General features: G+C 37.7%; 1 protein-coding gene across 3 annotated transcripts in view; it reads right to left on the bottom strand.

Annotated features, from left to right (window-relative positions):
- Window positions 1-19,039, bottom strand: part of znf804a (zinc finger protein 804A) — a 139,694-nt gene extending 120,655 nt beyond the window's left edge. For 2 of the 3 annotated variants that reach the window (XM_058788205.1, XM_058788204.1), the window contains exon 1: window positions 18,501-19,039. In XM_058788205.1, coding sequence (XP_058644188.1) covers window positions 18,501-18,611 — 111 coding nt within the window. In that variant the 5' untranslated portion in view covers window positions 18,612-19,039. Of the gene's footprint in view, window positions 1-12,253; window positions 12,884-18,500 lie in introns of those variants that run through there. The other variant, XM_058788206.1, reaches the window with a different exon arrangement.
- Between the last annotated feature and the right edge of the window lie 1,980 nt (window positions 19,040-21,019).

The raw sequence follows: 21,019 nt of genomic DNA, 5'->3' as shown, positions 1-21,019 counted from the left end.
GGGGACGGCTGTAAGTGCTAGAGAAACACTGACCACACATTAATTATTAAACACGGAGATATCAGGCTTATAAATGTACACTGCAGATACACCTCTACGGTGGCGAGGAGATGCTATCTGAACCTCACAAATAGGGCCCTTAAGTGCCCCTGAACCTGAGATAAATTTGGGCAATCGAAGAGCTTGTACACACCGCACAGCAAGATACTGAAAGATTGCACGTCTCCATTAAACTGCAGCAACTTGTGCTCAGGTTATTTTGAGGCAAACAATCGAGGCTGGATAGTGAGCAATGTGAGGGCGAACATCGGCCCGCTTTGCGGTGACAGCTGTACTCACTGTGCCATTTAAAGCAAGACCACGGGAGCAGAGTGTTCAGGCGAACGCGCCAATATTTACAAAAGCATTGTGTAAACACAATGGCCAACACAATGCCTCTGGACCGCAATGAAGAGGTGAAAATCCCTTCAAAGCTTCCAAGTCAATAATTGTTTGCTTAATAATATAGATAAAACAACGTTTTGTTTCCTTTTGTTTGCAAAAACGACCCTTTCGTCTCACTGGGGTCCATTGTTGACTAGCGCAGAGCAGGGAATCATGCCTCTGGCTGCGATGTAGAATCTCAATACATGTTTCCTCTGTCATGCATTTCAAAAAGAAGCTTAATTAGTCTTCCAGCTTTTAAGACGCTCTGGCTAATGAATTTCATTAAACAAGAAAGTGGCCTGATATGTGGGCACTACTCTGACAGATGAGAGGAGGGGAGTGGGTGGAGAGGGAGGCTAGCTGCGTGGGTAGTCCAACAAAGATACAGCCTCCAGCAAAGACTTTATAAAACACACAAAGATGCCCTGCAAAGCTACTCATTATGTAGACAATGACAGCCATCATACTGCTGGGAACGTACGTTCTCCTGCATCCCAACAGGATCGTTTTAATGAATCGTACTCTAGGAGCACTGTGAGGAAAGTCTTTGGGGTCGCAGAAATGGTTCTACCTTCTGCGAGTCTGAGCTCTCTGCTGATACTGCGAGAACATGAGCCAAGTCCTGGCACCTGCCCAGGCCCTGAGCTGAACCCGACCCTTCCCCTGGGTCCTAGCCCGCTCCCTCCCCTTCTGTAATTTTAGTCCACTACTCTACAAGCGCAGCGGAGCTTTTGAGCAGAGCCACTACACAGATAAACACTGCAGCAAGGAAACTCAAACAATGTATTGAATGTATCCCAACACATCTCAAGGTGGTCTACACTTTCAAACCCAGCACTGCGGTAAAGCACTCAATTTATGAGCGGGATACTGAGAGTTGCTGGAATCAAGAGTGCATTTTAAATCAGTTTTGAATATCATTAAAGGCAAAGTTCACCCAAATATGTAAATTCTGTCATCATTTTCTCACCCTCACTTCAACTTCGGAAACTACAAAAGAAGATATTTTGAACAAGTGTGTTTGTCCATACAGTAAAACTCAAGAGGGTTTCAAAAGTTTGCAGTTCCAAAAAAGGACATAAAAATAGAGAGAATTTAATCCATATGACTCGACTGATATATTAAAAGCCTTCTGCAACAGCATGCTCAATTTGTGTCATGAACAGATCAAATCAAATCAAAACATCGATCAATGCCATATGTAATTTTGTCTGTGTATTCATGCGCTGATCAATGCTTTGATTTAATTTGAGATTGAATAACGACCTAAATTCAATCTCATACACTCTCAAAAAATGTCACACTTAAAGCGACTATCTTATTATTCCCTAAAAGGCTCATAGTAGTACATTGAAGGTTTATATTATTACTCTGAGGTACTAATATGCACGGTTCAAGGAGCAGTTGTCCCTTTAAAGTTACCCCATTGACAATCTGTTGTACCCCTAAAGGTATCATTTTTGCACATTATTCCTGGCAACATACAAAGTAAATACAACTATACCAAGTTTTCCTGGCAGCAGTGGCGCCTGCAGGTGTACGGCTGTATGCACTGTGCGTACCATGAGCGCTCAGACTGTCCTGAGATTTGCCTCGCAAACATTTCAGCAGTAAATTATAGGCCCGTTTGTCCCGTATTTCTGTCAACTCAACCAGCCATGCCATTAATAATGAATGTATCAGTCTTTTGCATGCCAAAGTCAATTACTGCTTATAAACATTGCGTCAAATAGAAAGAGAAAATCGTGCTACACGCACTTTCATGAGATCGGGTTAGACTACAACAATTAATTTGTAGCCTATTTTACAAATGGGAATACAACAAATTCATGACAATGTTTTACATTCAAGCTACCTGTAAAATTTATAGTGAAAAGTTCTTTAAAATCATCTGGAATGCAATAAAGTTATTTTAAAGCTGTTTTGCTGCATGGATTAAAAATAGGCTAATAAATAATTCACATATCAGACAAAACTGCGTTGCAGAAAATCCTTTAAATTTTAAGGAAATTCTAAGGAATTCAGAGCAGAGCAACATAAAAATCAGAAAAAAAAAAATATATATATATATATATATATATATATATATAATCAGGCCTGTTTTAGGCTTTTCCTTATTTTTATATTTTAGACAGTGATGAAAAATGACTCGCCATCTCCTCATTGGACGTGCCTTTAGAGAGAAATGCATCTTTACGGATTACATAATGAAAGGGTTTTTATTTTCGATTTGAATTATTTCGTTTTAAAGTAGTAATTTAAAGCTTTCTATAGATATATTTATCATATTTGTGACTCAATTCGTTGAGTTTCGGTTCATCATTGTGAAGCGCTCCTGTTCAAGATGAGACGGCAAGCGCATCCTTTGTTTTCCTATCTATTTTAATAAAAGCACAACGTTTTGTTGATATTGTGAATGCACACAAATAACAGTAAACCCTTTACAGTTCCGACTGATGTATTACTCTTACCTTTATAAGCAAAAATTACGGCATATTTTAAGTTGTTTCCACGATCAAGAAAAAAATGCAAGTGACCGCTCTGGCGCCTCCATGTCCTGCAAAGTGGCTTCAGCTTCCACTCTTCACACAAACGATTAGATATGCACCTAGCGCACATTTATATAGTTCAAACATTTAAACTAACATTGTGATATGCTTGAACTGTTTATATCTATAGATTGTATTTTAAGCAAGTCGTGATGATTTGAGGAGGCTAAATTGATCACTGTCTGCCGCTGGCCGCTTGGTTGTTACTTAAAAAAAAAAAAAAAAAACCCTTACAAATTTAACGAACAAAAAGTGCTTCAAACGTTTTTATAAATTAGCTTTATAAAAAACGAAACAAAATATAATCACTTTACCATTACATACAGTGGTGGAAATGGCCAGAATTCACTGGGGGGACTCTAGCTTGGAAAGGGGGCGGGGCGGGGGTAATAATAGTAATTTTCAATGTATTTAATTATACAACACTTTATAATCTATAATAACATTTATTAACAACGTATTTAATATTTTCTCTAAATTTTCTTCTATATTTAGACAAGCACCTGCAATTCTGGCCAAATTAAAGATACGTGTGTGAATTTGCACATATTACGTTGCAAAAACGTTTGCAGTTAGTTTTTAATATTTCATTCTTGAGGACTCTATGCTTACATTTCTTTTCAGGAGCACTAGTGCTCCTACTTAAAAATAAATAAATAAATAAAAAATAGGAACAGACCTTCTGATCAATGACAGGAGGGTCATTCCTGGGATTCGGTAACATTTTAACTTGGAATATACATGCTTTTCAACTTCTAAATACCCCACATCATTAGGCACATATCAAACCTCCAAAAAATATTCATCATATTTTAATATATCATATTCAAAATATCATATTTTCCCACCTCAGGCATTACAGACCTTTTATCAATTTGAGTTTTTTTCCAGCTTTTTTTTTTTCTCAACCCCGTAACGGACAAAATGGGATTGGTTTAAAAAGGATTTTACACAGAAATCGTTATATAAACAAACATCTACCTACTGCTCTTGTGTCCCTTATAAAAATTTAATGATATCAAATGTAACATTTATCATCATTTTCACATTTTTATAGGACTGAAGCTAAACATACACAAATTGTTTGTCTACATTCTCTTTATTTTTGTAAAAAATATTTTTAATTTTAAATTTTAACTAAAACCACAATTTTATTGTTTTAGCCCTTAACATGTCAGATGGGAATCAGCAAGAAATACGTTTGTTCTTAATTGTCTTCCCTATATTTTTCTAATGGGGTTGAAGACTGTAACACATTTGAAGGGATACATTGCCTTAAATTTACATTTTTAGATTTGTTTCTCTCTCATATTGTCCCCTTGTTTCTGGGTCAACATATCTGCATGGCCAACATTGTCAACATTGGCACAATTTCTGATGTATGATGCTTGTCCACGTTTAAGCGGATTATGTCAAAAATAGTTGTCATGCTTTTGGAGTATATATATTTACTGAAACCATAACTATTTTATATTTTTTCATTAAAATTATTAATAAATGAAGCAAATAACTCAACCCTGTCACAAGTTTACAACCCTGTAACAATGAGAAATATATATATATTTGTGATGGGGTTGAGTGTGACGGGGTTGTGGCCACTGCTGCTCATGTAGTGTAGGAGAGTAGACCATATATGGCAGCAATAAAATAAACACATTGTATATACTTACGAATGAAAATAAAATGTTGTAAAAGTAATAATTTTCCATCTTAATTTTATATGACGGGGTTGAGTTGTTAAGCTTGACAGTACCCTCCCTGACCATAACATGCCTCAAAAATATGAATAAAAAGTATGATACCACTAACCATTTTCTACACCACTATTAAAGAGACCTGGATGAAGTCACATATGAGTGGAGACTAAATTATTATGGGCGAGGAATGGTTAGTGTGACGGGGTTGAGTTCAGACTGAGAGACATAACTTTACAGTCTGTTTTTTTAATCAAATATTTTGCTTCTTTTTTTTTTCTGAAAAAAAGTAAATGCTTATATTGTTGCCAAAAATCACAGACACTATGCACATTTTGTTAATAATTTTCTAAGTACAAACTCAGGGACATTACAAAATGCTTGGTTCAAGATAGATACTGTATAAGACATTATTTTATGCTAAAAATATAAAAATGCAATAATTATTTGTATTAATTATAATGGGCATCCCAAAGTTTTGTGAAAAGCTTCTAACAATTTTGGTGAACCACCACTTTAGAAACTCTGGGGGACTGAACTATTACTGAATCCCAGGAATGACCCAGAAATTAACCTTCCTATTGTTATTTGACTCCTTGAAGTTTTTTCTTTTTTAAAAAAACCTTTGTAATGCCATTTTTCTAACTTTATTAAATGTATGTCATCTTTTGTGCCAAAAAACTTTTATAAAAAATTTTAACTACACAATAAATTCAATTAAAATAATAAGATATAACAATAACAATCAGGAAGAATAAGTTTCCAGTCAAATGAAATCAGCATCAACAATTCATCTTTGCATGGCACAGAAGAGCACAAATGTGGCATTAAGGAATATTTACAGAATTTAAGAAATTTAAGAAGACTCAGAGGTGGTATTAATGCATCTCATAATAACAATGTTATGAGATTAATGTTTTAAATATATAAATTTCAATGAATTAATTGACTCAATTTATACTTTAAAAATGGAATAGAAACTGCCAGTAGGTGGCATCAAATCACTGTCTTTGTCACTGAATCATTCATTCAATCGATTCGTTCAAACGGCTGATTCATTTAGTTAACGAAGCAAGTGACTCTCTTTATGAATGGGTCATTGAATCATTGACTCACTAGATTTGTTCAAAAGCAAAGATTCATTCATAAACGAAACTCTTGACGCTGTGTCAAAGACTTGCGCAGAGGCTCAGCTGTGACTTTGTTTTTGAACTATATTTTTGTTGACGAAATAGAGCAAAATAGGCAGTGTTCCTAAAATGTAAGTCACTTAATATTATCTTTTGTATAAAATCAAAAATGTATAAACTGTTGTATAAATTCAATTTCACATTTGCAAGATCTCTATAATCATTAAAAAACTGTTACCCTCCGTACATCGCTATCTCACAAACTTCCATTTTAATGTAAAAAGCTCTCTACACTGCACACTGAATATATTATTTACATCATCTCTACACTTTGTTTGTTACAATGAATGACAACAACTGCAGTCTGCCTTCACAGTCCGTGCTGTGAGGAGCAGGACGAGCGGCGGTAGAGAAGCATTTCTATTGGCTGCAGTCTGCAGGTATTAAATGGCAAACCATTTAGAACCATAAACACAGCGCTACGTTTATATGCAGAACTGGGATCGCTTTCGTAGTCTTTTGAAAATATAAATATAGAAATCATGTTCATTTCCAAATAAACCTAACCCCCTCGAAATTCACTCCCCGGACTCCGTCCCCCGCGTCCCCCATTTCCAGCCCTGATTACATACGAATCCCCACCCCCACCCCGACCCCAAAAAAAACTCTGTGCGTACCCTCGGAAGAAATCCTGCAGGCGCCCCTGCCTGGCAGTATAATTGAATCGATTCATTTTATGCTACCTTTATATCCTTTTTGGAGCTTAAAAGTGTTGGACCCCTTTGACTTTTGTTAAATGGACAAAAACAGCTGAGAAATTCTTTGAAATATCTTCCTTTGTGTTCCAGGGAATAAAGCGAATAACATGAGGCTGAGTAAATGATGAACTATCCTATTAAAGCAAACTCAAGGTGGTCTGCTCTTGCAAACCCAGCGCTGCGGTGAAGCAGTCAATTCATGAGCTGGATATTGAGAGATGCAGGACCTAAAAATGCATTTTAAATCAGTTCTGAATATGTATTAAGGTGAAAGAGGCTGTAGGTATAGAAACAGGGTCAAATTCACCATTCATCCAGAATAGAAAAGGAAATGGGAAATTATAAGGGAGATAATGTTTTCACACAGGTGGAAACATTCTAATAAAGAGGATAAGTGTTTGAAATGACATTTACGCGCTCAACCGCAGCGCCACACACACAGAAACCCTGCACGCAGAAATCGAAACACACAAACACAGGTACGCACACACACAGAAGCTGCTCCATAAAGCTGTCTCTTTGAGCTCTGCTGCTTTAATTTACACAGCCAGCACCAACTCTATCTCTCTTCACGCTGACCATGCACATTCCCCGGGATCCTTCCACTGCCATTACCGCTGCTGTTGTTTCAAGCAGAGATTAAATAAGAGGCCAGAGGAAGATAAATTCCGAGGATCTGCTAGGCTGCCATGCAGACCAAAAAAAAAATCAATGCTTTTTCTATGGGAGAATTCTAATGAAAGTACAGAGGTACTGGCCTTACAAATCACCGGCAGGTTTAGAGATATTTGAAGCTCTATGTGATCTTCAGAAGCCTTTGTGTAAAGCTAAAGAAAGAACTAATTGAGGGTGTTACGTAAAATAAAGAAGTCTCTCGCGCTAATACGTCAAACGGACACTTTTAAGGCATCTGTTCACGCTATTTGCATTAGGTGAATAACATATGTAGACACAAGATGCTGAATTAATGGTCAGAGCTGGAATATGCGAGGTTTTGTTGTTGTCATCAGTCTCTTCTGGCACGGTGAGCATCTCACTCACAAATACAGCTCCTCAATCTTATTTCTCGACTCTCAGATAGATCTATCTTCAGATTTAAAGCCCCGCTCGTGTATCGGAATAGAGAGTCAGCGCGATATTGATTATTGGGCTGGTGTTGACAGCATTTTCTACAATCAAAATGCTTGAGAAGAAAGTTGAGAGTGAGATTGGTGATGCCATTAGAAAGGAGAGATTACAGGGGTCATTCAGAGGTTGCTTTGGGGACTGTCCTAGAACACCATCAGGAGGAAGAGAGGGATTATGGGATAGCATGCACACACACACACACCCCGTCCTTTGGTCAGCCTCAGAGGCTAAAAGAGATTCTGCAGTACTTCAGTGTCCCAAATCAGAGAGACCTTTCAACTGTGCCTGATGCAACGTGTGCCTCTGCGGTGTGAAATATGCACATATTAAAACGTGATCTTTCAGTCGTCTCTCAGCCTGTGTGATATGATAAAAGAAAGGGTCTCCGTACACAATAACAGCTATTCTTCTGAACCAGATTTCAAATGCTGTTGAGTTTATGGTTGAAAACTTGTCACAGCGCTCTCTTATTTGGCGCTGTGTGTACATTTGTTTGTTAAACTTTCATCTCACCAGCACGCACACCGCAAGACAAGCGGTCTCGCACCAGAGCGCAGGGGCAGAATGCCGTGAAATTGCTGTGATCGTGTGCACGTGCAGTATATGAAGTGAAACACCACAGGCTTTAAACGCCTGACAGGCAACGATGAAGTTTGTATCCTTAGGTCGCCAAGTCAACCGGTTTTCTGAACCCAACCTCAATAAGGATCGCTTTGTTATCTGCTTAGGTGTTTATTAAGGCTTTGAAACAGGGATTTAAATGTCAATAATCGCCATGGCTACCACATGAAAGGCTGGTGCTTTTCTCTTCTCTGAAGTCCAGATCATAGCCTCTGCAGAATGCAAAGACATGATCATGGGGAACTTATCTAAAATTATCTAACCACAAGCCGATTTCAAACATTAAATTGATTAAAAGTGACAGTGTAGACGTTTATTTGTTATTTTTTATTACAAATATTGCTATTTAGAATAAATGCTGTTCTTTTAAACTTTCTATTCATCAAAGAATCCTGTTTTTTTTTTTTTTTAATCAGTTTCCACAAAAAAATTTCAACACTGATAATAAAAAATATTTCATGAGCTCCAAATCAGTATACTACAATTATTTCTGAAAGAATGTCTGATGAAAATTCAGCGTTGCCGTCACAAGAATACATCACATTTTAAAACATATTAAAACAGAAAAGTGTTATTTTACATTATTAAATTATTTCTGTGTATTACTGCTGTATTATTTTACTGTATTTTGATCAAATAAATGCAGCTTTTATGAGCATCAGAGACTTCTTTCAACAACATCTCCAAAAAAAATTAATAATAACAGTGATAATGTTAATATAATAATAATAATTTAGACAGAAATTTGTTCTGTTTGGGTTACAACACAATAGTCTGTGAAGACAGCAGTGTGGATTATTTGAATGTGATATAAATGTATAAATAATAAAATATTATAAATTGAACAGTCTTATTACTGTGGTATCACTGATTTCAGATTTATCTTCCTTAAAAAGCAAACTGTAGTTGTGGACGTGTTTGTAGTTTACGTGTCTATCAGACAGCTGCTTCCTGTCTAAGTGGGTGGTTCTTGGCCAGAATAATTGGCCAAAATTGTAAAGTGGCCCAGAATTTATTGTAATAAATCTGGCTCTACAAAAATAATCATTTCACACAACCTGTCTTTCATTCAAGCAAACAGATACAATGAAAATAATCTTGATTTTAGGGCCTGTAAAATGCATTGTATACAGTGCATAATTGCACTACAACGTATACGAGTTCCCGCCCTAACTCTGTTTTTGAAATCCATCATGTTCAAGATCAAAGCTATAAAATTTGCTTATATGATTAGTAACCTACATTTTTTAGTAGAATTTAAATCCTAGACATTTTATATATTTTTATATACAAAAAAAGGAGATAGACCCATTTAAAAACTAATCTAATCTAGTCATTTTGTCAGTGATTTCAATACCTTTTGAACAGTTTACCAACACTATCTGAGGTTTATTCAAAATAACAGGCCAAGGCTAAATTGACAGGTAGCATGAGGTTTTTTTTTTTTCCTATGATGGCTCATGATCTTTAAACACACAGTAGACCGCTGTCAATTAGCTCACATTCTGATCATTAGAAACCGCTCACGTGCAATACGCAGTCCCCCAGCAAACCATGGCCAGAGATTTGAATGTGTTTGGAGCACAAACACATTGACGTGCACAAATACACACAAGAGAAATGAGAAACAAGGCACAGACACAAGTACACAACCAGGTTCACACACACACACACACACACTGCAGTTCAATATTCAGCGGCTAGATAAATGTATCAAACAAGAAAATGTAGCCAGCAAAATATAATCAGCATTTTGTAGTGAATGTTTATGGTGCTTGGGTAGTTCTGATGGATCTATTTCCTACAGTTATTTTGTACACTTAAACATAAATCAGTCTGATATGAAGCTCAAGTGGCAGTGTCTGACCCTGACTCCACCTCCCGGATCTAAATGATTGGAGATTAAGAGACGGCTGGCAGGAGACAGCACAGACACTGCCGCCCCAGCCTGACTCCATTTTGCCCAGAGACGAAGGTGACGACACTTGAATAATTAACAACCACAAATAGAGACTTTAAGCCGCTCTCTCTCTCTGGAGTAGAAAGGAAGAAAACATAACGTTGTAAGACAGGAAAGCCACTCTTAGAAATACCTGCATACTTTCCAGGCAGGAGGATCAGCGCTATTATAGTTTTATTATTATTATTTTTTTTTATATATATATATAATAATTTTATTATATTTTTAATTGTCTAGTTTCATAATAATTTGTTTTAAGGATAAGGATACTAATATAGCACCCTTTTTTTCTTACAATAACGCACCTGAAACTGCACCATACTTGAAAAAAAATGCAGTCTACTGTAAGTTTAAGTAAAGTTTTATTCACTCAAATTTACAACAGCAGCACACCACGCCACTTGCTGACAATGAATGTGCTATAAATGTGTCCCTGCTATATTTTACAGTAAATTATAACTACCATCACTCTGGCATCTCTGGGATATTTATGATTCAGCAGCACAGACTGGACCCGCTCAGATTTTCTGTCAATCTCAGATGGTTTGTACTGGATAACATCTAGTCGCTGGATTACCACAGTTTGTGCAGTTCGTAGCCCTGAATCATTTTTGAGATTGTTTGGATCATCTGTAGCATTATCTGCTGCAGACATGCTTATTTATTATTGTGGTGTCTTCAATTTCAGATATATTCAGACCGCTCATCAGCTTGTGTGTGATTTATCTAGCAGGATGATCCCGGTTTACACATACACTACCTGTAATGGCAATCTGAGCACTGTTACATTGTTACAAAAGGTTTAATTTTCAAATTAATGATGTTGTTTTGAACTTTCTATTCATTAAAGAATCACAAAAGTATCACAAATGTTTTTCACGTTGATAAGAATCAGAAATGTTTCTTGAGCGTCAAATCAGCATATTAGAATGATTTCTGAAGAATCATGTGACACTGAAGAATAGAGTAATGATGCTGAAAATTCAGCGTTGCATCACAAATATATATACTGTATATATAGAAAACATTTTTTTACTGTATTTTTAATTCAATAAATGTAGCCTTTAACAACTGACCTCACATTTCTAAATGGTAGTGTATACTTGTTGGATAGATCCTGATTCATTTAAACTGTACACCATTTCACACAATTCTAAAATAATTATGAGCTCAGCTTTTGAGAGGACTGATGCAGGTGAACAAACTCAGTACTAAGCTGGGACTCTCACTCTTACTCTTCAGTGCAAGACACTTTTTATGATAATGACCTTTAAAAATGCCATTTATTTATAAATGAATTCCGATTGGACTAAAAGTTAATTTGTACTTTTGTATTGCTGAATTTAATTATCATCGAAGCTCAGTTCAAGCTCAAAGCTCATGAAGTACATTTGGAACAGTGTTAATGTTACAGTATAACATTACCATCTTAACATCACATTTGTGTGCAACTACAGGCAAAATCGTTCAGACTTCTCTTTAGAAATCACCAAGAATTAAACATTAATATCAGATTAGGTAACAGAGACAAAAAGAAAATTGTGTACATTTTTAGTATTTCATTTAGTCATTTATATGTACATGTCGACAATAAAATACAATAAAATGAACTTATAATTCCCATGAATTATTGATAGCTATTAGTATATGAATATCATACGTTTTAGTGTCTCTCCAAATGTACAGAAATGTACTGCGTGTGCATTAGAACCACACTCTAAATACGAATACTAATGAATAGTAATGAGATCAGGTTGGATTTAGAAAGGAAGAGAAAAAAAGTGTTACAAGGTAGAGTGAGAGGAAGTGAGAAAAAGAGAGAGAATGAAAGAGCAGCATGAGAGCAGAGCAGAAGTTAATTGACTTGAGTCAAAGACAAAAGGTCTAGTATTCAGCACTCTAATAATATCATTGCTTGCTGAAGTATCTGAACACTACACAGATAAAGGGAGAAGTAGGAGGTTCAGTGAACACCTACACACTTAACTCAGAGCTCATCAGAATACTGTGGTCACCTGGAGGACTCCTCACAGCCCCTCTCTGCATCTCCGTCTGTCCTCAATCACAAACATGGCCCATTGGCGGTCGTCCCCCTGCGATCGGCTCCAGTAAAGCGGGAGGTGGGCAGCAGTGAAGCTCAATGAACTGAGGGTCTGCCGCTGTGTTACTCAGTGTTTACATGCTTGCTTGGTCTGCTGCGGATTTTTTTGAAAAGGAGGAAAAGAAGCGCTTCACTTCTATCAAGCATCAAATCAAGTGAGATGAGGCAGCTGGGATGCTCTGCATTATAATATCACTCAAAGGAATGGGGAACATTAAAAGGCTCTCAGCACTCATATTGCGGTGAGTGGCTGTGAGCAACGATGGGGACTCGTTCAATTACTGGCACAACCACAGGGCTCTCTTTCCAGCGCTGCACCTGTACCCTCCCATACCTACTGCATTCACTGTGCTGCATATTTCATTTATATTATATAGCATAAACACAAAAGCATATAGAGCGTGAAAGGGACAGTGCACATAAAAATGAAAATGGTCATCATTTACTCACCCTCTTGTCATTCCAAACCTGTATGCTGGTATGTTTTGTTGAATGCAAAATGAGAATTTTGAAGAAGTTTTGTTTAGCTTATATTTAAAGTCTTCTGGCATAATAAAAAAACAAAAAAAAATGCAGTTCAAACATGTTTCATATTTTTAACGACAAACAGCATTGGATCTCATGGCCAAATATAATTAAATGAAACCAGAGATGCTGCGATGATAAATTAATCAATGAATACAGACTTACATTTACATTTACATTTATGCATTTGGCAGACGCTTTTATCCAAAGCGACTTACATTGCATTCAAGTTACAGTTTTTACATTTTATCAGCTCTTACATTTTAGTGCTTACACAAGCTATCATGTAGCAGAAGACTATATAGCAAGAAGACTTTTATGGTCTTTTTGCAACTCAGACAGCAATAAACAACCCAAGTTTTATGGTTGAATTCCCTGGGAATGCATGAATTGATAAAATGTACACTACCATTCAAAAGTCTGCTCTATACATTTTTTTTTTGTTTTATTTTTAAGACTCTTACAGAATGTTCACTAAGACTACATTTAATTGCTCAAAATACAATAAAACCAGCAATTTTGTGAAGAATTATTACAATTTAAAATAACCATTTTGTATTTTATTATATTTTAAAATGGCATTTATTCCTGAAATGGCAAAGCTGCATTTTCAGAAGCCATAACAGTCTTCAGTGTCACATGATCCTTCAGAAATCATTCTAATATGATGACATTGATACTAATTAATATTTTTTTTAATAATAATGCCTATTATTAACATATTAGCAGTTTATTAGTACTTATAAAGCACATATTCTGCATGACCATATTCTACATCCCTAATCCTACCCAAAAACTAAATTTAACAACTATCTTACTAACTATTAATAAGCAGCTAATTAGGGGTTTATCAGGGCTAAAGTCTTAGTTAATGGTTAGTTAATAGCAAAAACTGGATCTTAAAATAAAGTGTGACCAAAAAGGATTTAGAAAGTGCAATTTTGTACATGGCAGTGTATGTATAATGCATGTAAAAATATAAAAGTATTAAAGTTAAAAAGTTAAAACGTCAAAATCTTTATTCTACATTTTAAAGCTAGTGCTCATATAAAATGTCTTTATATGGAAAACAGCTATATAAATATTCTTCAAAAATTCTTCTTTTGCAATCCACTGAAAAAATAACAGCATACTGTACAGCTTTGGATCAACATACAGGTGAGTACAGTAAATAATGAGCACTTCTGGATGAACTATTCCTTTAGGCATCATATGCTTTCAGGGTCAGAGTGGATATGTCACAGGCAATGGTACAGCAGTATCCGTCCCTTAGGAGGCAGGAACGCTGTAAGGAACGCTGTAAGGAAGCCTCTCTATATGCTGCCCTTCAGCTGTACAAGGCCAGAGCTCAGGGCTGGCAGGGTATTTTTACTCCACTGCTTACGAGAGCAAAACCCTCCCGACGCGTACAAAAATGCCTGGCAAAGTTCAAGCGATTATATAGAGGCGAGCGCTTCGGAGCAAGAGATTGGTCTCACCGTGTTAGGCGCTTATTCTGCATTGAAACAGCGGGTAAATTATAGATCCTTGTGGCCGGTGACTTAAATATTTATGAGGGTAAGACAACAACAATGGGTTGACAGCATAAGATCGCCGTGAACGTTTCATCCCCAAACATCAGGTGAGCCAAATACAGGAAGGAGAAAGGGTAAAGCTGCCATGCTACAGTGTAATTGTGCTATTATACCTCAGCAGCAAGCCTACAGTGAAACCCCGCTGTGCCTTTGTGCCTTCTAAGTACACAGTTTATTCAATGGGGTATTTTCTGTGAATCAGTGTGAAAATGGGTTCACCGTCAGTAGAAAACATGGGATTAGCACTTTTATAAGGGCCCCTGGAATCTGCACCGTGCCTCTTTTGTGCAGAGAGGAGGAGAACAACACAACCAGGGCAAGAGATTTGATTTGTCACAGTGAATACCTCCAAAACACACACACATACACACTCACAAAGAAACAAACACCTTGTCTGCGGGGTTCAGAGAGAATGATTCCATTGTTATAAAGTTAACAGCACTGTGAAATGAAATTGATGCAGCACTAGCAGGCAAAACGCCACGTTCAGGGTATTTAAATGAACCTGGCGTTTATGAGTAACAGAAGGCCATGAATGGAGTGAATTTTAATCAGCCGAGTGCGAGCGTGCCATACATTTGTCTCGGGCGTGTGTAAAGTTAACTACATCTGTCTGCATTCGGCAGTGATGACAAGCCTTGGGTTCTCCCCGTCTGTAAATAATGCATGCTGCACGGTGAGATATCTAAACGCTCGTTTCTCCCTCGCACCTGGATGGGGCCGTGCGGTAAAACGCGGCGAAAGGTTGCAGAGGCTAATCGTCCGAGCCACTACATTAATTACCCCGCAGCAGAGCTTGTGCACGGGGGCCTGGTCACTGCTAGAGCTGGATTTCTGCTGTAATTCTCAATTAGGAAGCAACTCGGAGCGCGTCTGCACACACATACGCATTGTTTTCCCACAATGCAAATTGTCGGGCTGGCTTTCCCAGCAGGGAAAGACAAAGGGTAAGAGGAACATAATAACATTTTGCCCTTTTTCAATCCCTCTCCTCCCACTGTTTTAGTCTCTTTCTCTCTCGCTCTTTGCGATTAAGCTAGTCTGCTGCCTCGGCTCTTGCACACAGGCGATGGTGATTAGGGCTTCTCAGACTTCTGTGCTTTGGATGGTGGCATGAAGAAAGAGCATGATACGCAAGACAAATAGGAATATCAGAGCGACAATGGCGATTTAATTATATGCGTATCACGTTAGCAACATCCAATCTACACAATCGCCCAGAACCCCTGCGCAATCAGCACAAGAGCTGATTATAACACCTGTTCACGCTGCCATGCATCTGCCAATAGAGTCACTGTGGCCATACATACTGTATAGCTATTCAGCGTAAGGATCCTTTCCCAGAGCACAGTGGTGTCTGAAAGGGGCATCACTGAGTGGAAATGGATGCTCACATCACAGCTCAGCGGGGAGATGGGCTGACTTAGCAGCGACTGTGAAGAAATCGATACCAGCGTTGAAATAACCCCATTGATATGCATATTCATGAAAGCTAAAGAAAGGGGCAAAATTCCACTCAGGCGCTGGTGTTCACTCTGTGTCTGACTTCATAGCAGTCCACTGATATGGCACCGCTCCAATCAGGTACTCATTCAGTTTAATACAAAGGATGATGTTTTCACTGCCGTATCGCACCTACAGAACAAAACAAAAAACAACAACAAAGAAAAAAACAAAGCAGAGCCAGGCAAAGCAAAACAAAACAAAACAAATAATACAAATAAAAAAATCAATAATAATAATGCAAAATAAAACAAAAAACAAAAGGCAAAGCAACAAACCAAACCAAAACAAGCAAAACAAAACAAGAACAGTATTGTTGGAGTTCGAGTCTGAAAAACAATCAAGTTATCTATTTATTCAATGGTACAGGCTTCATACTGAGTCTTTATAGCACTTAAAATATACACAATAAAATAATAAATATTTACATATTACTCTTTTAATGAAAACTTGATAAAATGATTTAAGAAATTACAGACAGTATTGCAATTTGAAGCTATTTCTATGCTACTCTAATATAACAAATGACAAAACAATCTACTTGATGCAAAAAGAAACATAATATATACTGTTGTTAATAATAATAATAATAATAACAAAAGTGTGTCATTTTATTTTGTTGCATTTAAGTTTCCAAACAGTGTTAAATGTTCTGTTTCATGCATTGTTCCAATCTCTTCTCCACAAATGTCGCAAGTAAAACATGCTCAGCGTCAAAGTCACTGTTAAGGGCCATTCAATACGTGAGATATGCACAACATGTCTTGTTTTCATTTTCCTCTCAACATTATCAACAGGTTGACACTTTCACTTGAACCAAGCCACCCGATGTACAGAGAAAGCCGGGAGAAATTTCCTCTAATTTCAAAGATGATCTTTACTGAGTGGTTCTGTATTTCATAGCAGAAAAGTCCATCATATCACAAGAGTGACTATTGGAGCACTCACACTCTCAGTTACATGGTTATTATCCTTCCTACTCTCCTTTCCTCTGCGTCTGAGCCACGCTGAACAAATGTTCTACAGCACAAAGCTTTTCTTCTGGACTAAAATATCACTGCACCAGGAAAAGGAGCCAGATGGCACTGCACCAGCGCTGGGATAAGCACAGCTTTCTTAGTCTACCTTTCATACCCATACATCTGAGAGTGTGTGTGCAAGAGTATATGAGATTTACAGCTGCTCTATGCAGCGGCGGGAGTAATGACCGAAATTTACTGTTACAGAGCAGCGGCAGCGATGCACACAACGCTCCGTCGTAATTTTACATTCACTGTCACCAGATTCTCCCCGCAACAGAGTGGGAGATGTGTCGAATCTGATAACTGCATTGAGATCGAGCCGACAACAGCCACCCAAACCCCATTCTACTTTTCGTCCGTGCTCGAGAAACAATCTGTTGCTGCATTCACAGTTACGCCACCCAAACGTTCCCTCAGTATTAGCCTTTCAGCTGGAGGCGGGAGGCAGATGAGCAGCATTGGCGCTTGATCCCAAGCCAAGAGCTTCAATATTTCATCTCCAATCATTTTTGATTCTTTTGAAAGGAGGAGGCTGCTGTCAAGAAATCTCTGTTCCCCCAACTGACAGAGATGACACGGGCAGGCTTGAGAAGAGAGCAGTGAAAGAGAGTATGAAATTTCACTTCCACATTTAAAAGCTTTGAAAGATGCTTCCTTTCAGGAGCTGAGCGCTTTAATTAAATTACACTGTACGGCTGCATCATTCATCGCATTACTTTGTATTTATAATCCTGCTTAACTCGCCAACGAATTGAAAAACAATCTTCAAACTGCTCTTAGAGTAATTATGAAAAATAATATTTTACTAACGTTGATTTTGTTTTAAAATTCCCCTTTGCACTGCCCTAGATATGCCGGCTTTACAGCAGAGTTTGTGCGGAAATAGAGGCAGTTTGGTGGGAGCAAAAACAGGAGGATTATTTCGAGGGCAAGACCAGAAAAGTACGGTTAGACTAAATCCCAGGCCATGACTGTGAGTAGAGATTAATTTGATCCCTATCCATCTGTTAGGATTTTAGTTATGGTCATGGACTAGAGCCGAACTCACTTTCTCCATCTGCAACTTTCCTCATAAACAGGAAGTACTGAACATGAAGTCATTTTGCAACACTTTTCCAGAAGGATTACTGCTTGGTCAGCTTCACAATTAGTGTTACATTGCAATTACTGGGGAATCCTTACAATTACAATTTGATCTATCTAAACTGAAAAAAAAAAAAAAATGGTCACGTCTGAAATAACTACCGTAGTCTTATTCAAATCAAAAATATTATTTAACATCACTGAATCTACCTAAATACATTTTCATTTAAATCTCATTCTAATCCGGTAGACAATCGCAGGTTACCACTTTTTGCAGTGTATACATACAGATTGGTTTTACTATAGTAATCACAGTATAGAGTGTGACCACAGTATTGAAAAGTTTCCAGAAGCAACATTACAGATGCAAACACTTGCTAAGCACATGATCAAACACAACATTGGTAAGGGAGACGGGGTAGTTACCAAGTTTTTGTTGCCGTTCTTGCAGAGGGGACCTCGGAAAACTCCCTTGATGTTTCGAAAGTGTCCATTGCTGAGGTGTGTGGAGCTGATGACAATGTAGTAACACGCCATGGGGAACCCGAAGCTTCCATGCAAGAGAGTCCAGCCAAGAGAGAGCGAAACAAGTCCACCCAACAAACCTTTTCTTTTGTTTCTTTGTTTCAGATGAAAGGCACAAGCTCACTTTCCTTCAGTCAGGAACGGAGCGAGCGTGTTCCCTCATCCTCTCGGATCCTCAAACATCAGACATTTCTCATCGCTCGGTCAGTTACAGTCACTTTGTGGGCTTTTTCTGACGTGCCTCTGCTTCTTATAGTAGCCTCCAGCAATGCGTTTGCCCGCTCTCTCCTCTTCCGTGCAACGGCAAAGAGAGTAAAGCAGAGCTGCTCTTTCCTCTTCCTCAGTCTCGGCTCTCTGCGCTGGGCTGAAGTGTGTCTGGGCTGAGTCTCCTGCTCGTTGCGCAAGTGATACGCGCTAGTGAGAGAGCTCCGCTGGGTCTGGCAAAGGAAAGCATGGTGTTATAGCGCGCCGTGCGTTGCCGGTCCAATGAACGGGGCCAATGGCGAACAAGCCCCTGGTCTGATGGTGAGGACGGGGATGAGAATTGCATCTGTCACATGCTGCTCTTCCAGATCCACTGAGTCAGCCTCTACTCTCTCTAGCCAACCAGGATTCAGCATCTTTTTCCTCTCACACACCCCCTCTCTCTCCCTCATTAGTCCTCTCTCTCTCGCTCTCCCTCTCGCTCGTGAACGGCAAGGAGCTGAGGCAGCAGTCAGGAGCAGGTAAAGGCAGGCTGAGGCACTGAGAGAGACGCGTCGGTATGTGTTACATCCCTATCATCCATCTTTTATCAGGTTAATATGTTCGAGAGTTGCCATAAAAATATTTATATGTTCTACGGACACAGATACCTGCGAACCAAAAGTCCCAGGTGGTGCAATTTACAGGCATTGGGTATTTCCTAATGAGGAAGTGTAGAAATCCATAAAGCCACTGCTATAATGGTAATTTACATGCTGATATGACAGAACGGAAGATTCATGACTTCTTTATGAAGAAAATTGCATTATAGATGCTAACTGAAGAAAGATCAAACAGCAATTTTTAACTCATTTTATTTTAATGAAGACTGGAAAAAAAAAAAACAAGCTTCAAAACAGAGCCGCGCTTGAGAACTGGGAATCCTGGGTTAGAGTTATCTGGATGCATTCATTGCATGCCTATTTAAGCACTACACTAACTGCAGCACTAAACAGAAAGAAAGAAAGAACTGTATGAGCTTCTACAGAGCATGTGGCTGCATGAAACATGCCAGAGAGAGAGAGTTCCCTTCCCACCCAACAATTTTAGAAGAGCAATAATGCCTCGTAACTAAGCAACGCAGTTTCTGAATCAATTCTAAATTGCATACAGTAGGAGAGGCAGATGTAAGGGGCAAGACGAGTGGGTGCGCACATGTACAAATGTGTACAAATGTGTCTTTCAATATGTTAAGAGACATTGTATCTGGTAACTTTGCAATAATTATATAAAAAAAATAAATAAAAATAAAACGATAGGAAATATTAATGAAACCTAGCGCGACAGGAAAACGTCTTGGCGTGTTTGAGACTGCAGCATAATTGAGCGGAGTGGAAGACATATCTTGGAAAGCGCTGTGACCAACTGCCAATTAAAATGAACCATCAGGGGCTGATTTCAAATGGGAGAACAAACGCTGTTTTTCATTTCATAAGTGTTTGAACCTGCTCTTGAAAAATGATTCTGAAATATAGAAGGAGTCAAGATATCATTTTGAAAATTGGTCCTAGTTTACTTTGAAACAGTGCCCATGTAGTATTTTTTGCTGGAAATTCAACCACAAAGTTTTGTATAATTCATAATCATGTAGTAATATCTATTTTATTTAACTTTTTGAGACTTAAATACTTTAGAATATGCCATACATTTTTGAAAATAAAAAACAGACATTACTAAATATATATATATACGTAATCAGATTCCAAAAACGAAGTACTTGTAATTAGAGTAAGTTACATTTTAAAATACTCGTAATCAGACTACAGTTACTTTTTTTATGGATTACATGATTACATATTATTCACACAATAGCAATAAATTATTCATAATTCGTTGATTCTCCCTGATTTCTCTTTTTCATCTTTTAAATTTTCCTTTCCAAAATAGCCTACCGATATATAGGCCTATTAAATATGTATATATAGTCCAGTTTTGTGGACATTCATACAAAGATCAGTCATTAGTCAGGTGGTGAAAGAATTTGACCACTGGATTTACAAAAATCATTTCAGGTTTAAGAAGGGTTTCAATATTGCATCAAATACTGATGAACACATTCATTTTTATTTGAATTATTATTCTGTAGGTTTTTTTTTTTTAACTCATGTTTAATGCACTTCATGTTGTAAATTACAATGAATGGAACAAGTTCTCTTACACTTTTCAAATTGTAAGTA

Source organism: Onychostoma macrolepis, chromosome 09 (genome assembly GCF_012432095.1).
Source record: "Onychostoma macrolepis isolate SWU-2019 chromosome 09, ASM1243209v1, whole genome shotgun sequence".
Lineage (NCBI taxonomy): Eukaryota > Metazoa > Chordata > Actinopteri > Cypriniformes > Cyprinidae > Onychostoma > Onychostoma macrolepis.
Note: the sequence above shows the minus strand (reverse complement) of the source record. Positions and strands in the feature narration are given on the sequence as shown.